The sequence below is a fragment of the Panthera pardus genome, unplaced genomic scaffold (assembly GCF_024362965.1).
Source record: "Panthera pardus isolate Hobbes unplaced genomic scaffold, ASM2436296v1 HiC_scaffold_12, whole genome shotgun sequence".
NCBI classification, from domain to species: domain Eukaryota; kingdom Metazoa; phylum Chordata; class Mammalia; order Carnivora; family Felidae; genus Panthera; species Panthera pardus.
The window spans coordinates 98913884-98930486 of NW_026526677.1; the positions used below are offsets into that span (position 1 = coordinate 98913884).

The 16603-nt window shown below is 58.7% G+C and overlaps 1 protein-coding gene across 16 annotated transcripts in view; it reads right to left on the reverse strand.

Moving 5' to 3' along the window:
- The window catches only part of PHLDB1 (pleckstrin homology like domain family B member 1), a 45370-nt gene extending 31304 nt beyond the window's left edge, over positions 1–14066 (reverse strand). For 2 of the 16 annotated variants that reach the window (XM_053900393.1, XM_053900392.1), the window contains exons 1-4: positions 10521–11377; positions 7282–7362; positions 6509–6632; positions 5379–5549 (exon numbers count right to left, since the gene is read on the reverse strand). In XM_053900393.1, the coding sequence (XP_053756368.1) occupies positions 5379–5549; positions 6509–6632; positions 7282–7362; positions 10521–10565 (421 nt within the window). In that variant the 5' untranslated portion in view covers positions 10566–11377. Of the gene's footprint in view, positions 1–5378; positions 5550–6508; positions 6633–7281; positions 7363–10520; positions 11382–12276; positions 12501–12789; positions 12911–14006 lie in introns of those variants that run through there. The other 14 variants (XM_053900395.1, XM_053900391.1, XM_053900394.1 and 11 more) reach the window with 12 other exon arrangements.
- Positions 14067–16603: the final 2537 nt, after the last annotated feature.

Sequence of the window (16603 nt, forward strand, 5' to 3'; positions counted from 1 at the left end):
TGCCCAAATTAACTTTCTATTTGCACTCAGGGGCCCCAGGCATTGCCCCAACTGGGGTCCCTACTGCCCCCAAGAGCCTGGAGAGCCTATTTCTGGGAAGAAACCTCCTCTCTGTCCGCTCCTGCCCTGTCAGCCTACTCAGGAAACCCTAGAACCTCTTCTCATCCAGGCAAAGTTGTGGTCCGGCCAGGACCCAGTGGGGCCCAGGCCCAGCTGTGTGTGTGCAGGTGGGTGGGGAAGCTGCACATCTGGAGGGAAAACAAGGCAAAGAAGAGGGCGGATCCTACCTCTGAGAGACACCGAGGGGATGCACCACACACACTCTCTCCTACAAGCTCACACACAGACACACTCCCAGAAACACACACACAGGCATACGTGCTCACACACTCCCAGGGCCACAGTCACTGCTCAGCTGGCCACACCAATAGAACGGACCGGCCAAAGGGAGGCTGGGGTGAGGGGAAGACGGGAGGAAGGGCCCCCAGCCCCCCCTCCCTCCCCTTCCTCTCAGCCCCCAGCACAGGCTTCCCCCATCCTCCTCGGGACCCCTCAGCCCCTTCCGGAGGCGGGTCCGTGGAGGGGGCTTCCGAGCGAGCGCCGAGGAAGATGAAGTCTGGCCGGCGGAGGAGTGGCCCCGAGCCCAGACCTCCCACTCGGAAACGTGCAGGGCACACACACAATCGTCTCACACCCCCGAGCTCGTAAAGGGGAGCCGAGGGCCCCGCTCCCCTAGTCGAGCCCCCCATCCCCCAGACGCCCCTCCCAGCCCGAGCCCCCGGGCTGCCCGCGGCCGGCCGGGCGGAGCACTCACCGCCGAACCCGGACCTCAGGAGCGCTGGCCCCCCGCTAGCTCGGGCCCTCGGGGCTCCCGGCCCGCCCCGGGCCTGCGAGGGGGCGGGCCGACCTCCCGCGCCGCGGGGCTCGGGGCTCGGAGCAGCTAGCCGCCAGGCAGCCAGCCGCCGCCAGGGCCCGGGGAGGGGCGGGCCGGCCACCGGCGGGGGAAGGGAGCCAGGGAGGGAGGGACAAAGGAGAGGAGGAGGGGAAGAGGAAGTGATGGAGGAGAGGAGAGGGGAGCGGGATGGAGAGGGCGGGGCGGGAGGATGCCGGCGACCGGCGCGGTGGGAGCTCCGCGGGGCGGGTGGGGGGTGAGGCAGGAGCAGAAGTGGGGACGGGGAGGAAAGGTAAGAGGTAAGTAGAGGTCAGAGGGTGAAGAGTCCGGAGGCAGGAGTGAGGCGAAGCAGGGTCGCCCTGAGAGCCCCCTGTGGTCGGCCTCCCGAGAGGCCCGGGAAGGGGCCAGCCCTGGACCCGGCCGGCAGGTCACACCCTCTGGCCTCAGATCCCTTATCTACAGAATGAGGTCGTCCTCAACGACAGCAAAGGTTAAGCTCTGACATTCCATGGCTCCCAGAGATCCAGCTAGGTCAGGAGGTCCAGCTCTGCCCCTCCATCTGCCACGGTGACAAGGTCACTCTTGGGCCGGGAGTTCAGGCCAAGGCAACCCTCTGTGCAGTGTGAGCAGCACTGAGCCCAGCTCCGGTCTGCAGCCGAAACACCTGCTCTTCTGCCCCTGCTCCCCACACTCCCAGCCCAGCCCAGCCCAGCCCAGCTCACCCAGAGACCCAGGTTGGACCAAGGCACTGCCCCTTCCAAGCCAGCCCGCTCCCCTGGGGCTCCAGAAGCCAACCCCACCTCGTCCCCACCACCACCACCAGCTGTGCTAGTCTCAGCAAAGAGCTCTTCCACCCCAGCGAGGTACCTTCCCATCTGGAAAACACAGTGCCACCTGCCTCTGGAGTCCCCAAGGGCAGGCTGAGCTTCTGCGCCAGGCAAGTAGCCACCACCCAGCCTGGGCCCCAGCGAATTCCTCCTGTTCCAGGGACCTGCCCTCTGGACACCAGAACCCTAAGGGACACACTGTGTCTCTTAGCCACACGCCATGTGCTCAGAGCTCGCACGGCCTCACACACATTCCCAGGACACTTGCTCAGTCTCGCAGACCCCACCTTGGCTGTGCACACTGAGTCGCACAAAATCCCCAGGTAAACACACCCTGTCTCTCACACGCGCTTATTCTCACCCACACAACACCCATCTTAGTTACACACTCATTCAGGCACAGATATCCTTCCACTCAGTCCCTGGAGAGACTCTGAAATCAAAGTCGGCCTCCATAGAGAAATAATTGAATGATTTTTCCTCCCTCGCTAAACACCTACCCACACGGCCATACTGCACATACGCACACGTGTGTATCTTACTCCCCTTCTGAAGGAAAATGGAAGAACCGTATAGGGTCAAATGCAAAATAGGGGGAGGCTTAAAAAAAAAAAATCTCAGGAAGAATGATTCATCGGTCTGGAAACTGTGACGGCCAGCTGGACAGACCCAGACAGACACGGAGGATGCCCGCCAGTGAGAAATAGGGCAGGAGGCAGGCACAAAGAAGTGAGGAGCTAGGAGCCTTTGCTTTTTCTCTCCCTCCTTTGAGCTTTATTAGGCAAGACCTTTATCTTACAACAGAGGACAGTTGGAAGCTTCAACTCCCATTTTACAGAAGGAATAACTGATAACTGGATGGGAGAGGAAGAGGCTCCGTGTCCCGGATCCCAGAGGGAGATAGCTGGATAGCCCAGGAATCCCAGACCCCAGTCACGTGGCAGGGAGCGCCCCCTGCTGGCCATCATGCAAGCCTCTACCCATCAATGAGGGGCTTAGGGAGGGAAAGGGACGTGGAGACAGGGCTGGCAGCGGAGGCTGGGAGCGGATGGGGACCTACTGTCTAGACAGCCTGGGCCCTGAGCTGTGTGGCTTTCTGGGTCCTCCCCTAGTTAGTCCCCTCCCGGATCTTTCATGTGGTCTGGCACTGTGGTCCCAGGGTGGGGCAGCCTAGACCCAGATTGAGATTCCTCCTTATTTCCTTGGTCGCATTCCCAGCCCCGCCTCTTGCTCTGTAGAGAAGCGGGCAACGTGAGATGGGCCAGAACACCGGGTATGGAGGTGGAATCAGGCTCTTGCTCGGCTCCCTCGCTTCATGCTCCCGTGTCCACAGCTTTAGCAAAAGGCCAGCATCTGCTCTCTGTGGCCCCCCCCACCCCGCCCTGTCCTCCCCTGGCCCAGGCATCGTCCTGCTGGAAGAGCCTGTCACTGCCATCTCTACTCATCATGACGTGTGCCTCTCCAAGTTGCCTATGGCTGGGCACAGTGCCCAGAATGATGCATCTAAGTAAAGCCTGGCCCAGCCAGAACAGGCTCCTTGTTTGTTACTTGCAGGGTAGCCCTCTGTTTTTCAAAGAGGAGGGTCCCCTCTACAAGGCTCTATCAGGGGAACAAGACAGGGAAAATGATCCTCTTGCACATATGCCCACAGACAGGCACGGGGCCAACGAGTTCTCAAATACACCGAGGAGTGCACACACGGACACTTCGGGACCATCAGTCCTGAGTTCACCCCTGTCCCCCACTTGAACACTCTGATCCATAAACACAAGGAAAGACACAAACAGAGATACACAAGCCCGGAGTCACAAACACATCCGGAGATATATAAACACACTCCAGTCACACAGACACACAGAGATAGCACATGCACCCCCCGAGCCACCCAGTTTCCAGGGAAACGCACTCCCAAGAATGTCCGGAGTGGGGCCAGGCAGGGCTGGGCTTGGTGCCTTGCTCCAGAGATGAGACAAGGAAACCCTCAGCTCCCGGAGCCCAGGGGAGGGGGAGTGCTAGGGAGAAGAACACCCGTTCCTTTGTGCCTCTGCCTACCCCTCCCCAGGCTGCCAAGCTCCTGAGACAGGCGAGCCCAGACAAGAAGGCTATGGGTGTGGGAGGGAGCGAGAGGGAAGGGGTTTAGGGTCAGAAGCGAGTGGGAGGGTTCATACTTGGCAGAGTGGGCTTTGGGCTGGGGAAGACTTAGGGGTCACCGGGGCCACAGGAAATGCCTAAGAATTCCATCTTGACCCAGGCCCTCCCTCTTCTCAGGGAGCGAAGTGATGCTCTGGGAAGACAGAGCAAGAGGGGCCTACAGGGCACCCGTTCCTCGACCCTGCTCACAACACGCGGGGAAGGCTTTTCTTGCCCATGGATACGGGGGCTCTGGGGCTGAGGGAGTGAGGGCTGGGCTCTCTCTCTAGCTTTCTTTGAACCCTGCCCCTCCCTCTCCTTCCTGCTCTACTGTCTCACTTCCACACACCCACATCTTGGGGAAGATGTCCTCTTTGAGATTTAACGGGACTGTCGGGAGCCAGACGGCATCATAGCCAAAGCCCCAATTTATGGGGGTTCCTCCTCTCATCTGGAGTGAGACAACTTGAAGGCCTCGGAGGAGGCAAGGGCCTGCCGCTGGGGGACCTGCTTCCCTGAAGTCAGGTGTGCCCCTCATACTCGCAAGGGCGGGAAGAGAGGAGTCGGGCAAGGTCAGGTCTCCTGGGTCAGCTGTGAAGGGAAGAGCACCTAAAGAGACCCTAAGGGATGTGAACACAAGGAGAGAGGGAAACAAAGGAACGAGTGGGATTCCCACTTCGAGGGAGCTGCCGGCCGGTAAGAGGCGAGAGTCCCCAGAAAACAATGCCAGGACCTAAGTGCTGCTCGGAGCGAGGCTGGGCCCAAAGCTCCCATCCTCACGGCCTCTACCCCCTACCCCAAATCTGCTTTCCTCATTCCCCTAAGGTGATGATTCGTTGTATAAATTGATGCCCAGGGCAAACACACCTGGTCTGTCAAAGTGCCACCTGGGCCAACCCCTCAACCGCCCGGTCACCATGGTGACTGGGGGCCCGGTTTTCAGAGCTACCTAACAACAGAGTGGCCTGCTGCTTTGGGAAGCAGGGTGGTAACCATATTCATGACCCAAAAGCTACCGTCAACAGCATTTTAACAGGAGTGAGCACGTTCTCCGATTTTTGCCTTCACGTTCCACCTTTGCTCCATCCCCATCAGGGGGGACTGTCCTCCTCTGCCCCCCTCTCCCATCTTCTCAGAACACCTCCCTCTCGGCATCAGGAAACAATGCCATCGTTCAGCCCACTGCTGCACCCGCCGCAGTCCTCTAACAATCCCTACTGACCTCTGTATCGGGGAGTCCCCCTGCCCTTTGGAGGCAGTGACCAGAACCTCTGCTCCCCTCCCCCGACCAGGTGTGGAGAGGCAAGCTGGGGACGACCAGAGAAGAAAAGCAGGTTGAAGACAGATCTGGATGCTACAGGGGTTTGGGATGTTGTTTAGGCACATCCAGAGGCACCTAAGCACCCCACCCTCTGTGTGGCCACTCAGGCAGTTACCATGGCAACCACCACAGCAGGCTTCCCCGGGGCACCTCTCCTGCACCGGCTCTTAAACAGAGACCACCTCTGGTTGGGGGCGTCAAAGCTTACCCTGGGTGAGCCGGGTGGGCTGCCGGACAGGGAGCCCGTCGATACTGCAGGCATTGCCACACGGGTAGAGGGTGAGGGTGCCCCGCAGGTTCTCAATGTAGCAGTGCTCTGGAGCCAAGCCCGGACCCTGCAGGGAGATGTCCCTGGCCGCAGAGCCAATCACGGTCTTCCCTGAAGACAGAAGGCAAACTGAGTCAGAGGGCTTGTCCAGGTCGAGGAGGCAGGGATGGGGCAAGGAGGGTGACAAAGGAAATACAGTTGGACCTCCTACTTCACAAAGGATCGCCGCCTACCGCTGGCCACCCCTCTTGGGCCCCTGAGCCCGGTGGACACAGCCAGTGGCAGGAGCTCTCGGTCAGGCAGAGGAAACTCTGGCTCAGAGACGGGAGGGCACAGAGGATCCAGGCTCCACAGAGAAGGGGAACTTCTTTTCTGCAGACGTTCCTTTAGTCCCTCCAAATCCTTCTCCCCAAGTCCTTTTCCTCCTTCACCAAGCTTCCCCTTCTTTTCCTCCAAATGTGCCATCTCTCCGTCTTCTCTCCCTCCTTTCTGCACCTGCAACCCTTGCCCCCACCCCCTACACTCCCCTCTCCCCTCCCTGCTGCAGCCTGAACAGCTCCCCCTGGCAGAGCCCCTGGGACCGGTATTTGGAGAATGTGGGGAATGTAGTATCACCCAGGCAACAAGTGCAGAGAGGACCGGCAGAAGCTGCAGCGAGGCGGTGAAGGGGGCTGTGCCAGGGCCTTATCTTGGGAGGTCTGCCCCCACTCCCATCCCTCCATTCTCCACAGGTAGCTTCTCCCATGCCAGGCACTGCCCTGGAACGGGGAGGGCGGGGGGTGGGGGGGTGGGGGGGGGCTCTCTTCCTGGCCACGCTGGTTGCTAAGAGCAACGTTCTCTCCTGTTTCAGTGCTCTCCTCCTTGTTTCTAAACTGATCTTGAAGCCCAATCATGGAGCCAGATTATCCACCAAAGAAGGCAGGCAGTCCGAGAAGGCCAAGACAAGGGACACACGCTGGTGGGGTTCGGTAGCATGGCCTCACATTTGGGAGAGGCAAACACTGAGGACACCTGGTGGAATGTCTGTAAGGATGTGGGGGGTGGCAGGTGGACCACCCGTCCAGACTCACCTTCCTCCAGCGGCAGAAGGGTGATAGCTGTGCTGAGCCGCCCACTGCCCAGGCTCACCAGATGGGGTTTGTCCGTTTGCACCTTCAGCCCTTTGCCTGTCTCGATCAGGTCCAAGGGCCCTTTCTGCAGGTAGTAGGGGTGGGGGATGAGCATCATTAGAGACTTCAGGCCTCAGACCCTGGTCCCAGTCACACTGACACTCTCTCCAGGACTGGCCCTCTCCAAAGGGCTCTGAGGGTGTCGAAAGGCTTAGCGCAAGATCTTGCACGGAGCATTATTACACCAAATTGCAATTAGATCTGAATCTAGGCCACTCACTCGTCCCACTGGATTTATCTCAAGTCTTGGCTTAACTGTCCCCTTTGTCTATTAAGACAGAAACAAGGAGAAAGTAAGGAGAGCAGGGTAGGAGAAGGGGGTGCTGCAGAGGAGGGCCAATGAAGACTTGTCCCTGTACGCTTGTCCGTGGCGATCTACTTGGCTAACGCTTGCCTCTTGAAACTAAGTCACAGTAGAGGGCAGGGGCATGGATCCAGGAGGAACACAGCCCAGGGTCAATCTGTAAAATGCTTCCTGACTTCCAAAGGGTATTTTCTGGGTGAACCAATTAACCTGATTCAGATAAAGACTTAGCTGTTAATAGGCTTGGCACCTGGGGAAGGGCAGAGAGGAGCTGCTGTCCTCATCCCTGGGCTGGGGCCGCGGGTGGGTAGAGAAGCGGAACCCATTCCCTCCAACAGCCCTCTTGCCCCTTGGCCCCGACCCCACTCACCTTGACCATTGCTTGGGTCCTGCATCCAGGGCCCACCTGGTTCCTATTAAGAGCGTCCATGGTCCTGGGGCTCCAGAGCTCCTGGGGACACAGTGGAGAACAGGTGTAGGTGGGGAGGCCAGGGGAAGAGAGGGAAAGGAGCAGGCTCTGTTGACCAGGTTCTTAGGGCGGGGCAGCACCTGCTACCATCGTTCGATGCAAGTTAGTGCCGAAGAAAAAGTGGAGGCAGCTCAGGAGCTTCCTGAGGGAAAGACAGTGCCACATCTTCAACCTCACCATGCCAGTCCTGACCCTTGACCATGAGCACAAGAACCCTAAGAGGGCCCAGCCTGTATTTCTATGCTTTCTAGCCTCTGACACCCAGAAGCCAGGCCTTGGCAGTAGAGGACCCTTAGATGTCTGGAGCCAGAGTGGGGAAAATCTACCTCAATGAGGGAAGCCAGGCCCAAGGAACTCACTCTCCCAGGGACACTGGTAGCCAGAGGACCCCCAGCAGGGCTGAGTAGGAGCACCGTCCCCCGCCCCCCCCCCCCACCTTCCCCACTTCTCCTCTCCCTTTGTCTCCTTCCCCCACCAGGAGTCCCCGCAGAGTATTCTTTCTTTTTCTTTCTTTCTTTCTTTCTTTCTTTCTTCCTTCCTTCCTTCCTTCCATGTTTATTTATTTCTGAGGGGGAGGGGACAGGCAGAGACAGAGGATCCAAAGCATGCTCCACAGTGCTGAGAGCAGAGAGCCAGATGCGAGGCTTGAACTCGCGAACCATGAGATCATGACCTGAGCCAGAACCAAGAGTCCAAAGCTTCACCAACTGAGTCATCCAGGCACCCCTCAGCAGGGTGTTTTCTTAAAGGAGACACAACAGGAAAAACTCAACACTTCCTGTCACCTATATATTTCAACTCCTCTTCCCCAGAAAGCAATCTCACCCCCAGACATTCAGAAAAAACAAACAAACAAACAAAACCCCTCAGTGGTGACTAATGCCCAGAACACAGTTTTCTAAGGTTCTTAACTTGATCTGGTGTTGTAGGAGGCTTAGATCCTTAGAACCAAGGGTAAAGTAGATTCCAGGGCCAGAATGAGAACTCTTCCCACCCACCCACCCCTTTCTCCCTGGCTCACAATTTTGGTGCCAGAGAAATGTGTGGGACCTTTGGTTTCTAATGTGTGCCCCATGCCCATCCCCTGATCATCTGGCTAAGGTGCGAAAAAGGTCCCATTTGCTGCTGAAATGTTACTGGGGAAAACTGAGACTGTGGCTGAAGGTAGGAGGGAGACCCAGGAAGGCAGGGTTTCCCTCCACTTTCTCTTCCGGCCCTTGACCAGGACCAGGTGACTTGGAGAGGAAGTGGGGGCAGAAGCCCAGCATTCCAAGGAGTGTCCGACCCTGCCCTGGCAGTGGGAACCAAGGGCCTCAGCCATAGGGTTACTAATTTTACCCTCCCAGCTTCCACCCTTCCGGACCTGGACGGCATCATGTCCGTCACCATTTCCACCCAAGCTGGCGGAAGAGAGACCGGAATAGTGCCTGGGGCCCACCCCAACTCTGCCTGGGAAGACAGAAGGCAAAGGCCATTAACCTACACCAAGCACCGAGCTGGCCTGGCATCTCCTCAGGAGATCTGGCCACGGGGAAGAATTTCCAGGGTCAGGGTCAGTGGATTTCCTTCCACTTAGGGAAATCCCTCTGTGTTCTCTGCGGAAGAGAGGTGAGAGTGGGTTGGGAATGGAGAGTTTACATAAAAGCGGGGGGGTGGGGGGCAGGGAGGGATGTAAGAAATAAAAAAATAAATAATGGTGAAGGAAAGGCATCATCCTTTAGTGAAAAGAGGTTCAGACTGGGATGCAAGAGCCTTAAATTCTAACCCTGACTTTATTAGTTATTAGCTGTGAGATCTTGGACAAGTTACTTAAATTCTCTAAGTGTCAAGTCATTCTCTATAAAAAGTAGAATACTGATTTAAAAAAAAGATTGCCTGGATTAGTGCTTGCCTGTGGCTAAGGGTAGAATGGGGAGTGACTATAAATGGGCACAAGATTTCTTTTTGGGGTGATGGAACTGTTCTTAAACTAAATTGTGATGATGGCTGCCCAGCTCTGTAAATATACTCTGAAAGTCAATGAAAGGTACACTTACATTAAGGGATGTTATGAAATATACATTACACCTCGATAAAACTGCCTCAGTTTTTTCATCTTTCAAATTCGCCACTATCACCCAGTTAGGCGGCTGGGGATGTGTTCATTTATTTACACCAAAGAATCTCAAGTAGAGATAAAGACTGTAAAGGAAGAAGGTTGATGGCGAACAAGAGTGATTAGAGGAGAGAGCGGAATAATAAAGCGAAAGGAGAGGGAGAGATAAGGGGAGAAGTGTAGGGAGGGACCGAGAAGATAAGAAAAGATGTAGAGATCAGCAGGTTCGAGGCTGTGGCCCCAGCTCGGAAACCTAATCCAGGTGAAGTGGAAAGACACCAGACCAACGCGTCCCAGCGGCACCCAGGCGGCGCTTTGACAAAGGGGCTGGGCTGCGCCGCGGCGCGGGGAGCCGCCACCCGGGGGCGCCCTCTCCTCGGACCCCACCCCGGGCCGGGAAGGCGAAGCGGCGCTGCGCCCGGGGCGCCCCCACCGCTCAACCCGCTTCCGTGGACAGAGCTGCCCACTACCCCGGGCAGTAATTACCCACTCGGAGCGCCCCGCCCGGTCCCACTGCCAAAAAAAGGCCCCTGCGGCTCGAGGCCGGCTTCTGGGAAGGAGGAACTCGAAGAAGGCGCCGCGGTCAGCCCGGGCTCTCGACAGCTCTCCCGCACCTCCCGGGACGCAGGGGGTGGGGGGTAGAGGCCTGGGAGCCGGAAGCTGCCGTGCAACAAGGAGGACCCCGTGGCGGGCGAGGCCCGGGCTCCCGCAGGTGACCCTGCTCAAGCCCGGCCCCTCCGGCCTCCTTGCCCAGCGCGGACGCGCGGGCTCACGGGCCCTGAGGGATCAGCCAGTCCCCAGCCCTCTCCTCCGAGTGGGTGTCCAGAGTCACGGCTCGGGGGTCTAGGCACCCGAACTAGAGCGAAAGGAAGCCCGAGGAAGGGCCGAAAAGATCTGCAACCAACAGGCACTAGAGGAAGCCCAAGCTCCAAATCAGGCCCGCGGGCAAAAGGTCCCGGGCTACTCCCTGAGCGCTAGCCGGGCCCTCCGCGGCGCCCCTGCTCGGGAGCTCCCCGGGGTCCCGGGGGGCCGCTCCAGCCCTCACCTGTGGCCCGGGGGGCCAGCCGAGGCCTCGCCCCGGGCGTCGCATGGCCGCGTCCCGAGGCCTTCGGGGCCGAGCTGGGACCCTCTCCGCCCGCCGCCGCCTTCGCTTTCCCGACGCACATCCGCCTTCGAGGAAGGGCCGCCGGCAGGGGAAGGAGTCGGGACGGGAAGGAAACTGAGGCTGGGAGCCCGGTGGGTGGGGGCAGGGGTGGAGTGTGAAAAGACCGGGGCGGAGAGAACTTGAGGAGGGGGAAATGAGGGGTCTGTGGCGGGACTGGGTGGGGAAGGGGAGACGCAAGGATGGGGGGGAGGGGGGTTGGATGAAAGACGGAGACTGAGCGATGAACAAAAATGAGAGCTGGGGAGATGGACAGGAAGGCAAGAAGTTGGGGGAACAACCCGGGGAACGCAGAGCTGGAGGGAGACGGAAGGACAGCGAGGTGGAGGGACTGGGGGACAAAGGAGATGAGACTGAGGACAGGGAGGTCGTCGAGTAAAGGGAACGACGGCCAGGGACAGCCCTAGAAGGTACAGAGGGCAGTGGAGGGGGAAACCGAGGGGGCGGGGAGATGGGGGAGGGGAAGGTAAAGGGGAGACTGAGGGCAGGCCGGGGCCCAAAAGTGGGGGCGGGATTGCAGGCGGTCACAGACGAGAGGCGGGAGTGTGGAGTGGGGCTCTGGTTCTCATGGAGGATGGGGGGTATGGGGGTGCTGGAAAGCGCCGCTCTGCGAGGTTGCGGGCGGGTGGGACGGCCGCCAGGGCGCGGCTCCTCGCTGGCCCTCGGCCTGCCCTGCCCGGGGCCGCCAGGTGGGACAAGGCCACAGTGTTGGGCCGCCCCGCCCGCCGCGGACGCCGGACAAGCGGCCTTTCTTTGGCCGGGCAGGGAGAAGGAGCCGCTTGTTTGCGCGGCCGGGGAAAGGGGCGGCCCCTCCGACACCGCCCGCTCCCCGCGGGGCAGCTGCGGGAAGTGGGGGGGGGGGGGGGGCGGTGCTGCGTGTGCACGGGAGGAGAGAGTGTGAGCGGCGGGATGTGCGTGCGCGAGGAGGTACTTGTGCAGGCGGGAACTGCGTGAGAGCGACGGGTTGCCGGAGTGAACGGCGGGCTCAGGAGTGCTGCGTGTGCAGCGCGTGTGGACTGCGGGCTGACGGCCAGGCGTGCGCCGGGCTGCCACACGTGCAACGGTGGCCGAGACCCGGGCTGCGCGCGCGGCGGGTGGGCGCGTGGGTGACGCGGGGTGGGGCGCGGTGCGGGTCTGCCGCGTGGGACGCCTGACGTGGTGGGCAGCGCGTGTTTGTGTGTGAGCGGTCCGATGAGTCAGCCCGGGAGCCTCCGGGACCGCTGAGCTAACGGGCCCAGAATGCAGCCCCGCCCCGGCGCCCTGGGTCCCCCGCCGGGCCGCGCGGTCCCCCGGCCGAGCCCCCCCACTCGCGCCAGCCCCGGCGGAAGCGTCTGCGGGCGCCTCGGCAACCCCGCGCCGGGCGGCCCTCCCAGGCCCCGCCGCCCCCGCCCGCCCGCCCGCACTTCCCCATCCCGGAGAAACCCGGATGACTGGCTCAGCCCCCAGCCTCGGGGAACTCCGTTAGGGATTCGAATCCGGACCGCGCGGGCGTGGCAAGAACCTGGAACTCACTGCCCTAGGGAGCCCCATCTGGCCTCTTGGACTCCTAAAGATGCGGGGCCTCGGAGGAGGGCTCGGGAGGCCCCGGACGTGCCTCCCGTCTGCTGAACACATCCCAGAGTCCCTCCCCGATACCCACCGCCTCCGGGTCGGACCCCGCACACACTCCTCATCCATCAGGGCGGGCCGGCCCGGGACAGGAGCGGAGGTGGCTCAGGGGAGCCCGCTCCCCGGTGCGGTGCTCTCAGTCCTGCCGTCGGCCGGAGAGTGGGCGGTGTGCGGCGCGGGCGGACGAGACCCCGCGAGTGTCCGCCGGGCCGTCTGGGAGCCCACGAGAGAGTTCGGAGGGGGCAACGACCAGCGTCCCTACCGGGGAAGGGAGCGAGAGCCCCCTCTGGCGGCTGTGCGGACGGCGGCTGGCGAGGGCAAAAGCAAGCAGCTCGCAGAAAAACAGCGGAGCCGGCTCCGCACAAAGCCCCTTTAGGCCTCCCGCACTCACCTGGGGCGCCCCCACCTCCCCCACGGTTTCTTCTGAACTTCCCGGCCCAGAGCTGATCTGGGGGCTCCCGCCAGGCCCTGGGACTTCCCCTTATCCAGTCCCAGCCGCGCAGCCGGCGAGACCCACGGGCCTAGTGGGAGAGCGAGTCCTTACCTCGCGGGGGGAGAGTGGGACACCGGTTCCTTCGCCTGGCTGAGCCCGCCGCGGCCTCAGGCTCTGGAGGACACTGTTGCTTTTCCTTGGGAGCCCGCTGAGTGGGAGGAGAGCGAGCGGGTCCCGCCCCCCCCCCCAGTCCCCGCCCCCGTCCCCCGTCCCGTCCGCCTGGCCAGCCAGAGAAGACGCCCTTGTGGAGCTGGAGCCCAAGGTCCCCCCACCCACCCTTTCCCATAGCAGCACCTCCCCCCCCTACTCCCCACCCCGCCTGCACAGCACCCGCTTTGTTCCTCTCTGCAGCTGGGCTCTCCACTACCATCAAACACACACACACACACACACACACACACACACACACACACACACACACGCACACCTCCGCCTTCCTCCCCTCCCCTCCGGACTCCCCCAGACCCTCCACCCGTGGGCCTTAAGGCTCTTCTGAAAGGGTGTTTTTAACAATCTCTCACTCTCTGCCCCCGCCCGCTTTTATTTATTTTTTTAACCTTAGATGCCTGAGTCCTCCATGGCTCCCGTGAACCTCCTGGTCGCAGCCCCCCAGCCTAGTCAATATCTCCAGAAAATGTCTGCTGAGGGGACCTAGGTTTACCTCCGGTCACCCCTCCTCTTCACCCTATCCCCGGCCCTACCATGAAGAGTTGTAAATGGGGTTGATAACCCTGCACATCCGGCTTCACAGATTTTTCTAAGGCTAGGTATAAGACATGTTAAAGTGCCACGCAAACCATAAAGTACAAACCTGAACTGAATTATCATCCTGCCCCCATCCAGGTAGCTCCACCCTACCGCAACTTGCTGCTTTACGATGGCAAGGCAAGCTACAGGCAGACAATTGAGCCCACCGTCCTATAGCAGTTTGGGTCTCTCTAGGAGTAGGGGCTTAAGAAGGAGGAAAAGGAGGCACTAAAAACCCGAGTCTAGAAACTGAGCCTGGTTGAAGTCATTCGTCATCTCAACCCCCGCCCCGAAATTCAACGCTGACAGTGGATCCTTACCTTGCAAAGCCAGCTCTTGCCCCGGGGGACTGACTTGGGAGGCCCTAGGGAGCTGAACTCAGCTAGGCTGAGCGTCTTCTACCTTGCCCTAGAGGGATCCCTGAGACTCTTCCTCTCCGAACAAGGGAGTGAAAAGCCCCCAAGTCTTCCAGCGGGGGGCAGATAGCAGAAAATAATTCACCCTCTTTGGGATGAACATACCTTGTTCTGACTCAGTGGCTTTAGTTGGTGCCCTTTTTCGCTAACCGGGGAGCAGCAGGAGGCTGAAGTGCAAGAATCTTTGGTCACTCATTGACAGGACCAGCGTTAGCAGGCCCCCCCCCCGCTGGAGGCTGGGGCTGACTGGAGCCAGGCAATGGATGAGAGGGGGGAGGGGAAAGACACTTTGCTGTTACCAGCTGTGGCTAACAGAGGTCAAACAAGCAAGGCTCCAGCATGCATCATGGTACCAGGAAGCCTCAGGATTTGGAGGGTAGAGGGTTGCTCCTTTTTTTTCCCCCCCCTCTCTTCATACTGCTTGAGGCCCGGGAAAGTATTTTGACTCTGGCCACCTTTCAGGAAGCAGATCACAACAGTAATTTTCCGACTATCCTGGTAAAAGAAAAAGAAACAAACTGAAACTGTTGTATCGTATGTGCCAAATCCCAGCATTAGAGGGAAGGGGTTCTGACTGGGGTCTTTTCACATAGCTCCACAAGTCCTAGATCGTCTTCACCGCCTTGGCCAGGAGGAATTTCAGGGGATGACTGAGCCTGCCACGAGGCAGCTGATGCTGAGGCAGGGGGTTAAAACAGCACCCCACTCCGCTCTGCCCTCCCAGCCCGAGGACCAGCTGACCCCAGGACTAAGGCTCAGTGCAGTGTGTCCTCAGTCCTGCTGTGTTGAGGCCCTGTGTTCCCACAGTTAGAGCACTCAGGGGACTACAAACCTACCGCCCCCACCCTCCACCCCCACCCGCTGCACATCTGGAGCCCATCAAAAAACTCCGTGCTCGCTCACAATTACGCAAGAGGTCGAGCAGCTGGGAGCTCAGGAAAGGGGGAGGAAGAGAGGAGAAGAAAGCTGAAAACAGCTTTCCAAGCTTGCTTCAGACTTTCCGAAGTGGAAGCAGGGGGAGAGGGCAAAGGCTGGGTGTGGAAGGAAGAGCGGATTTGTGAAGGCCCTCTGCACTTGGCTTGGAGCGTCGGGGGTGGATTTCCACACCCCTCCCGCCTTTGCCTAGACGCATCTCCCACCTCTGTCACTTCAAATGTGCTCCCTCCAGCTCCAGAAGGAGGGGATTTTTGCTCATTACGGCAGGCAAACCCTGTAGATTCACACTTGCTCAAGCTATCCTTTCTGGTTGCCGTGGATCCCGAACTCAGGCATCGTTAGTGTAGGTGTGGCAGCAGTGATACCTCAAGCTAAGATGCATCAAAGCAGAGTGGGCAATGGGGCGGGGTGGGGGTGGGGTACTGGTCTTGTCCACATCCACAGCTCGGGACCTTCCCCTGAACTGAAAAGAACAAGCATTCATTTGGGCAGAAGAAGAAACAAAACCTGTTTCCATTTCCCTCATCGCCTTGAAATTGGAATGCCTTTTTCAACTAGCCTGTTTGGCTATCAACCCGATCGCAGCGTACACACGCTTGTGGCAGCTTTCTAGAATTGGACTAAGCCCTAAATAACCACTTAGCCCCTGCCCTATGAACAGCAAGGCAAAAAAACAAACAAACAAACAAACAAAAAAACCTGTTGGGGTGGGGGGAGCGCCAGGAGTGGGAAATGACCCAAACTTCTAACAATTGCCTGGTTGCTTGACCTTTTGTGTGGGAGAGTAGGCAGGAGCTGGGTTTGGAAAGGTAATATAATCTTCCTAAAGGTTTGCCTCCGTGTAAACCACTCAACTCCCAGGGGTTAAGATGGGAGACTGACACTTGTAGAAATGCTGTCAAAGTTCACGTAAGAGCGATGTACAGCAACCAATTACTGGTGGATCTTCTTGGAGTTTCAAAGCTCGATAGGTGCAATAGTTACCAAAGGGGCAAGGAGAGGAAACGGAGGGAGAGAGGGGTTGCAGTGAGATGTGCATGGTAAAGGAGAGTTAATTCTGAGTTTTTGCTTTGAGAGATTATTCTGAAGCCTACGCCACGACCCTGTTCCCAACCCTCACTGAGACCCATGCTGAGTATCACTAGCTGTAGTTAGCACTTGTCTACCTGAGGACAAAAAGGCTTTGCAAGTAGGTACAGCCATTGCTTCTAGTTAGACTTTAATCTTGAGGATGGGGGGAACTTTTTCTGTTCTATTTTCCTCCTCCGACGAGGCAGACCAGATGTGAACTTTTCTAAAAAGCCCAGTCTGTACCAACCCTGGAAATCTCTCAGATCCTACACAGTGCCAACAACTTCACATTAATTGGAGGGTAAAACTTCCTGTGTCTGAGATGCATGGGTTGATAGACTTGGAGGTTTGAAACGACTGAGTAGATGAATTACAGATCCTTCTTAAAAGGAATTCCTGACCACAGAGGTGTGTTCCCTACCTCCTCTATGTGGAATTAATTAATTCAAAGCAGGAACCACAAACCTCCTACATTAAACAGAATGCTCAGTCAGGTCTAATTAGTTTGTTAGTCTCCTTCACAAGAGGCCAACAAAAGAGTCCACTTGATGCCGCGGAGGGATTAGCTGCCAGTCAGGGGGTGTGACAGGGTTTGGTGTGCTTCACCGGATTAAGGTTACAGGCTGAGAGCCAAGCCACACTTCAGCAACACAGACCAGATACTTGGGATTTCTCTTAAGGGGAAAAAAAAATCC